Source organism: Gracilinanus agilis, chromosome 5, assembly GCF_016433145.1.
Source record: "Gracilinanus agilis isolate LMUSP501 chromosome 5, AgileGrace, whole genome shotgun sequence".
NCBI classification, from domain to species: domain Eukaryota; kingdom Metazoa; phylum Chordata; class Mammalia; order Didelphimorphia; family Didelphidae; genus Gracilinanus; species Gracilinanus agilis.
This window is the reverse complement of record NC_058134.1, coordinates 49,830,104-49,837,591: the sequence shown is the minus strand read 5'-3', so window position 1 is coordinate 49,837,591 and position 7,488 is coordinate 49,830,104. Positions and strand designations below refer to the sequence as shown.

Genomic DNA, 7,488 nt, shown 5'->3' with positions numbered 1-7,488 from the left:
CCGGGGGCGGGGCCTGGGCCTGGGGGCGGGTCCGGGGGCGGGGCGGCAGGTCCGAGGCGCGCCCCGGGGCCCGGCCCCCGCCTGCTAACGGCGGCCGCTCGCGCCGGCTCCTTGATGTGTCCGCGGCAGAGCAAGCAGGAGATCCACCGGCGCTCGGCGCGCCTGCGGAATACCAAGTACAAGTCGGCCCCGGCGGCCGAGAAGAAAGTGTCCACCAAGGGCAAAGGCCGCAGGCACATCTTTAAGCTGAAGAACGTGAGTGACCAGTGGGGGGGGAAAGGGGGCGGGGAATCTGACGTCTGCAGGCACGTAACTGTGTGTGCACGTAGGTGGGTCTGACGTGTACGTGTGAGACTGTCCTGGGTATGTATATGTGAAGTAGCTGTGCCTAAACCCTGGAGCTATTGTTCTGCCTCGGCTCATCCTCCTGACCCCACTGGGGTTTTTCTTGGCTCAGACACTGGAGGGGTGCATTATTTCCTTCTCCAGATCATTTGACAGATGAAGAAAACGAGGCAAACAGGGTTAAATGACTTGTCCATGGTCACACAGCCAGGAAGTGTCTGAAACCGGATTTGAACTCAGGAAGATGAATCTTGCTGACCCCAGGCTCAGCACCCCATCCACTACGTCACCCAGCTGTATGGGTATAGATCTATTTCTGTGGTTCTGACGTGTGCATATGTGGCTATGGGTGCGGACACAAACATAAGTCCCTACACAAGGAAAAATAGCCATCTCGTATCTGTATTTATAGTAATTACACTAAGATAGTAATTTAAATATGTTATCTATACTTCTATGTATATAGATATGCATGTGTATAGGTATCTATACATACACATCTGTACATAGCCACATATGCATATATATACAGCTAGATGGACAGACAGGACCCAAGCGCTGTGCTAAGTGCATTACAAATGTTTTCTCATTTGATCCTTACAACAACCCTGGGAGGTAGATGCTATGATTATCCTCATTTTGCAGATGAGGAAACAGGCTGGGAAAGCTTAAGTAACACTACCGTTGCTACTTCTACTACCACCACTGTCAGTCAGGGTCTCTTCCTAAATCTCTGATGGTACTTGAGGAGTTGGAGGTTTTATGTAAACGATTCTGAACTTGCCAGGATCCTTAAGTTTAAGTCTTGCTTCTGAATATCCTGGCTGTGTGAGCTTGGGCAAGTCACTTTCCTTTGTAGCACCTCAGATAATTCTTAGGGTGCAGAATGGTTGTAGATCTGTATTTGTAGAAGTCGGGGGAGTTGGTCTTCACCTGACAATTCTACCAAAAACCCAACTTTTTAAACTCTTATATTAATTTCTGTGGCTAAAAAAAAAAAAAAATGTACTCAGCACCTCTCTAGGAAACAGTCAGTGATGTTGCTTTCTTTTTTTTAGCCTATCAAAGCTCCTGAAGCAGTTTCCACTATCATTACTGCAGAATCAATATTTCACAAGGTAAACATGAATTCTTACTATATGAAGCCTTCAGTCTTTAATACACTTTTAAGCTCTGCATTGTAAGATGTTTAAAACTAGAACACTTTTTTTTTCTCTGATCTTTCTGATATGGTGATCCTTTCTCTAAAAAGGTGATTCTGAGTTGAGGGCACCCCTTCTCAGACCTAGTTTTGAGGGAAGCAGGGAAAGAGAAGTTTCTGAGAAGATTTAGATATGGGGGCATATTTGTTAACTGTAGGAGACATTTGTGGGTGTCCACTTAAAGAGGCAAATGTGTATTTCAAGACAGATATCACAAGGAAGGTTGGTAACCAGGAAGTAGAAGAAGCCAAGGAAATGTTATTCAGGCCAAATTCCCCCAGACATCAGGATGGTGTGTCATCCACTAAGCCAACAGTACCTAGAGAGAAGAGTGTTTTCAGGGCCCCACAGAGCATAAAGAATCCAAAACATAATCTTTCACAGTCACATGATGCGAAGACCCTCCATATTTTGGTAGATGAAGGAGCTTCACCAAGTCAGTGACCCTGAGCTTAGTGCTCTTGTCATCTTTCCTTGGTGTCAGTGTACAAGAAATCTGATGCATGAAGGGCTGAGGCACCCCAGTGCTCCAACTTCAGTTCCTTTTCAATGGAGCATTTCATTTATATCCACTTCTCCACCTCCATCTTTCTGAAATAGGATATCAGTTGTTCCAGTGACAGTGGATATTATGTCCTGATAGGAAATAACAATCAATTAGCTAATTAAAAAAATAGTGAACTTTCCTTTCTGGAACATTAAAAAGTTGATACATTGACTCCATGGTACTGCCAAGAAACTAACTGAATTTTGTGTTTAGAGGAGCCTTCCATTAAGATCACTAAGACATGCCATTATAATGTTGCTCTAATTTTAAAATGGTTGGTTGGTTAATAGTATTTGATTGATAGAAAAGCATAACACAAATTTAAGATAGAGCAAATCCTTAATAAAACTTCTAAGCAAAATATGCTTCCTTTTGACTTGGTTTTTTAAGATTTTCATTAGCCCTACTGAGAAGAAAAGCATACTTTCTCAGGAGATAATCATCATTTCAGAATATCACAAAAAGGCATAACACAGGCCAGTGAAAATTATATCAACAATATCTAGCATTTTTGTTGTGGCTATGTGCTACTGCTTTACAATATTATCTCATTTAATCCTCATAACAACCCTGGGAGGTAGGTGCTATTATCCCCATTTTGCAGATGAAGAAACTGAGGCAGATAGGGTAGATGACTTGCTCAGGATCATACATCTGGTAAGTGTGTGAGGCTAGATTTGAACTTGGATCTTTCTGACTCCAGACCCAGCGCTCTTTCCAACTTGCCACCAGTTAATTCCAGGACAGTAGGCTCCAGCCTCAGCTATTCCTAATCATTTGGATGTCTCATAGCTTCTAAGGTACATAGTTTTCCTCTGCCCAAACAGGAATAGTGGTACTTCACAGTGCAATTGTGACACAGAGTAAAAACATGAAAGCACTTTGAAAAATTAAAAGACTCCACAAATGCAAGTTCTTGTTGATAGTGATATTGTCTTGGCCATTGGAGTCTTCCTGGTTTGATGTCAGTCCCAGTTGACCAACCCTAAAGAGACTGGTATAATCTCAGTTAGGAGAGACCTATGAGGACAGCCAAGGCTTCTGTGGACAACCACCCTATACCCTGCTGGAGAGTCTCCACAAAGGGAAGAATTCCCTGCCTTCACAGGCAGCACTTTTGGGTGGTTCCCATCCTGAAGGAAAGTTTGTCCATCTGTCATGCCAGGATGGGCTTTCTTTGCCTGCTCCACAGAGGGTCCTTCACATACTTGAAGATGGCCATCGGCCTCTGTTTGACCTTTGCAGGGAGTGTACTATCAGATCGGAGATGTTGTTTCTGTGGTTGATGAACAAGATGGAAAAACTTACTATGCGCAGATAAGGGGCTTTATCCAGGACCAGTACTGTGAGAAGAGTGCAGCGCTAACTTGGCTCATCCCCACACTGGCCAGCCCCAAAGACCAGTTTGACCCAGCGTCTTATATCATAGGTGAGTCCTTCGGAAGGTCCGAGGGCCTGAGGGGTCCAGGTAGGTTCTGTTGTGAGAGCATTGTGAACCTGACCAATGTGTCCCCATTCTGCAAAAAGCACGAGTCTGAGCCCCATGAAGAAGAGCTGGCCATTTCACAGTTTGAGTGCCCAGAAGCAACAGGGTTTAAGACACGCTGCCCAGGGGTGCACCAGGTTCTCAGAGTAGCATAAGTGGCATCTTTCCATTTCACAAAGCACCTGTGAAGAGACGCAAAGATGCTGCTTTTTAGTGTCCCCCAGATTCACTCCAACTCTTGCTGCCCCTTCTTCTGTGAGAGGGATTTAGTCTTCATTCTTTTTCATTCCATGTAAAACCAGGGCTCCCCTGCCATTCAGCATAGCACCCACATACAGCATGGGGCCTTGGGAAGGAATGCGTGGCTAGCTTCCCTAGCAGCAGCAGCATGAAGCTGGAAAGTAGGAACTCTTGTTGTTGGAGTGGCCTCACGTCATGTTTGTAAGTGTAACTTTCCTGGTTCTTATAGGACCAGAAGAAGACCTTCCAAGGAAGATGGAATATTTGGAATTTGTTTGCCATGCACCTTCAGAATATTTCAAGTCTCGATCCTCACCATTCCCCACTGTTCCCACTAGACCAGAGAAAGGGTACATATGGACTCATGTTGGACCTACTCCTGCCATTACCATTAAGGAAACAGTTGCCAACAACTTGTAGTCTAGGATTGTTTTTTAAGACTCAGTTTTCCTATGTTTTCTATGCACACCATTACAAGATGTCCTCTTAATATATTTACTGGAATTGTTGGCTAGCTGAAGAAATAACTTTTAAAAAAATCTTTTATTATTACAAATAGGTAAAATAGTATCTCCTTGGACATAGTTAGCTTTTCCTTCCCTCATTTTTAACCAATCTTGTTTTAGAATCATTCTAAAAAGGTACCTATATAGAATAGGATAGGATAGGATAGGATAGCTGTCTCCTTTCCTAAGCTAGGATCTCCTGCAAGGGAGGAAGTTTCTGATAAAGGAAGCCCTACTTTTCACCAGGACATATTCCTACCATCAGTGTGATGATGGAGGTGCTAGCTTCCCATCCTAAAGTGCTGCGTACATGATGCTCTGGCCTTGGACCCCATTCTCAGCCTTAGGATGACCAATATGTCATAAAAACATATAAAAACTCTAAATATCTTTTTATACTTAAAATAGTGAGACTGTGCCATGCCTGTGAGGTGAACATAAACATATTTACACAGATTTAAATAGGAAATCGTGCAGTGACATACATCAAGTATGCGCTACAGAATTTTAAATAGGACCTAAAACTCACACAGTGGCTAGAGTCCCAGTGGAAGGGCTCTGGCACAGTAGCCGGGCACACCGGATATTTTGATAAAAGTTTTCCAACCAGGTTTGATGAGTGATTGATGATTGAGCTGATGACACCTTTCTTTGCGTATTCCAGTCAACCCTGGCTATTCCTTCAAGGGCTCTAGGAGGGGTTCCATTGGCTCACTGTGGGCAGTAGTTTCTCCCACTGAGAAACATGTTAAGGATGACCCCATTCCCTACCTCTTTGGCATGTTCCAAGCTGCTGCTCATTATCAGATCAGACCAGAGGTTGTCAGTGCACTGTCTAATGACCAAAACCTAAGCAGAGCACAACCTTCTCAAAAAGGCTCTTAGGAATGTTTCTCATGGACATGGGAGCTGGGTCAGAGCAGGGTGGGCTCAGCCCCAGGACAGGAGGCTGCCTATGCCCACCCTACCAGGAGGGCTTGTCCTTGGACTCCCATGGAAGCTGCTGACTTGTCAGTAGAAAACTGAGTGAAATAACATCCCTGTGGTTTTAAAATGTAAAAGTTTTACATTATCCCTTTGTCTTTGTACCTTTCCTATACACACTTAGGCTTATATCTGGCAGAAGTGACTACCATTTGAGTCTTAAAGTTTATTGTATTTAGTATTCTATTTATGTCTTCCCCAAGAGTAGTTGTGAGTCATTGTAAATATTGTAAATAATTGACATATGCTAATGCCTAAAACTTTTGGATTAAAATATATTTTTCAAAGCTACTTTGTATTTATTTCATTTACGTTTTTAATGCAGAGATTGCTAAATGAGCAAGCCAGCAGTTTCCCAGTCCCCTTCCTTTAAGCCTCTCCTTACTTGGAGCACACAGTCAGCATCACACTTGGGTGTTCCCACCTCTGAACCTCCATTTCTAACTGCTGCCTGCCCTTCAGACACGCTTCTCATCCTCCTCAATCTCCCCTCCCTAGACGGGGTGACTGCTCTAGTGGGTCAGCTTTTGCCTTTTCTCACCAAGAACTAGGCCTCATTTTAGTCCTCCTCTTGGGAGACACTGGGTGGGGATTCAGTAGACAAAACAGAACAGTCCTGGATGTAAAAGCTAATGTGCTAGTGGGAGTGAAGATGAGAACCCATACAAATAGGTCCTGTGTAAATATAGAATCAGTCTGTCCTAAGGACCTCCTCACTGCCAGGCTCTGTGCTGAGTGTGAGAAAGGCAGCCTCTGCTTGGGGAGCTGACATTCTTCTGGGGAAGGCAGCACACCCTCAGTATGGAGTTGAAGTGCCAATGGGGAGTGGAGAGGAGGCAGGGTCCTGGCCCTGGGCCGTCATGGGCTGCTCTAGGGATGATGAAGCCTTAATGGGAATCCCCAGGGGAGCTTGAGAAGGAAGCTCTAGCAGGTGAGGGGAATCTGGAAAGTCTTTAGGCAAAGGGCGAGGGTTGAGCTACATCAATATTAAGGGAGGAAAGGAAGAGGTGACATTACCAATGCAAAGGTGCAGAGTTGTGTGGTGTGATAATTGGATTAAGTCTACACTGCCCATCTTTAGATTTAACCACCAAAGGTGAGAGCACCTCCAATTCTTGGAGGTCCATAACCCACGTGTGCTAGAGTGGGTGACAAATCAGAATCGACTGACCGCCCCCTAAGCAGTCCTAAGAGAAGCGTCTGTTGTGATTAGACATGAAAATTAGGAGGGAGACACAGGAAGTGAAGCATAAGTGACCCCTTTAAAAAGAGGGAGTTGAGTGAGTGAGAGGTCTTTGGGTGAAGAGGGCATCTGGGGAAGGACCTCTTCTGGTTCATGGAGGAGTGCTGGAACGCCGAGACCCTGGTGAGACTGCTTTAAATATCTTCTTTGAATCCCACGTGGTGAGTTAAAGACTGACTGAATCTTCCTGAACTTCTCTTAAGAAAATTCTTTTAGTAGACTCTGTGAATGAAATTTGCTCCATTCACCTCCAGGCCTCTGGCCCTCTAACTCTTGGCTGAGGGTAAAGATCTACCTGGATTAATTAGAGGATTGTAATAAATTACCTATTGGGTTAGATTCTTATTTCCTTATTTCCTCTCTCTCTTCTTAATTGTAAATAAATTTCCATAGAAATCAACTTTGACTTGAGATTATTCTTAATTGAGGGTTGATAATATTTCAATCCTCTGGCGACCATCTTTTAATATATTGAACCCATAAAACCCTTTTTTCCCCCCTTACAGTGTGAGGACTAAAGATACCAGTTTGGCTAGATTGTTGACTCTGGGAGGGAGAGTAACCTTCCATGAGTATTTAAAGTGATTGGCACCAGGTGTTATAAGCCTTTAAAAAGTAAAGGGGGGGGGCAAGAGGGTGGGAGGGCCTTCCCCCTGCACCTGGATGGCTCAGTGGATTGAGAGTCAGGCCTAGAGATGGGAGGTCCTAGGTTCTTAGCTGTGTAACCCTGGGCAAGTCACTTAACCCCCATTGCCTTGCCTAGCCCTATAACAAATAAAAATTAATATAGAAGGATATATATATATATATATGATATGAGGGTTTAAAAATTTTAAAAAAAAGTAAACGGGAAGGGCAGCTGAGTGGCACAATGTTTAGAGCACCAGTTCTGAAATCAAGAGGTTCTAAGTTCAAATTTGATCTCAGACACTTCC

General features: G+C 44.1%; 1 protein-coding gene across 1 annotated transcript in view; it reads left to right on the top strand.

Annotated features, from left to right (window-relative positions):
* The window catches only part of GATAD1 (GATA zinc finger domain containing 1), a 10,785-nt gene extending 5,184 nt beyond the window's left edge, over nucleotides 1-5,601 (top strand). The window contains exons 2-5 of the mRNA XM_044678910.1: nucleotides 50-255; nucleotides 1,404-1,463; nucleotides 3,340-3,523; nucleotides 4,050-5,601. Of these exons, the coding sequence (XP_044534845.1) occupies nucleotides 50-255; nucleotides 1,404-1,463; nucleotides 3,340-3,523; nucleotides 4,050-4,240 (641 nt within the window). The 3' untranslated portion in view covers nucleotides 4,241-5,601. The remainder of the gene's footprint in view (nucleotides 1-49; nucleotides 256-1,403; nucleotides 1,464-3,339; nucleotides 3,524-4,049) is intronic.
* Nucleotides 5,602-7,488: the final 1,887 nt, after the last annotated feature.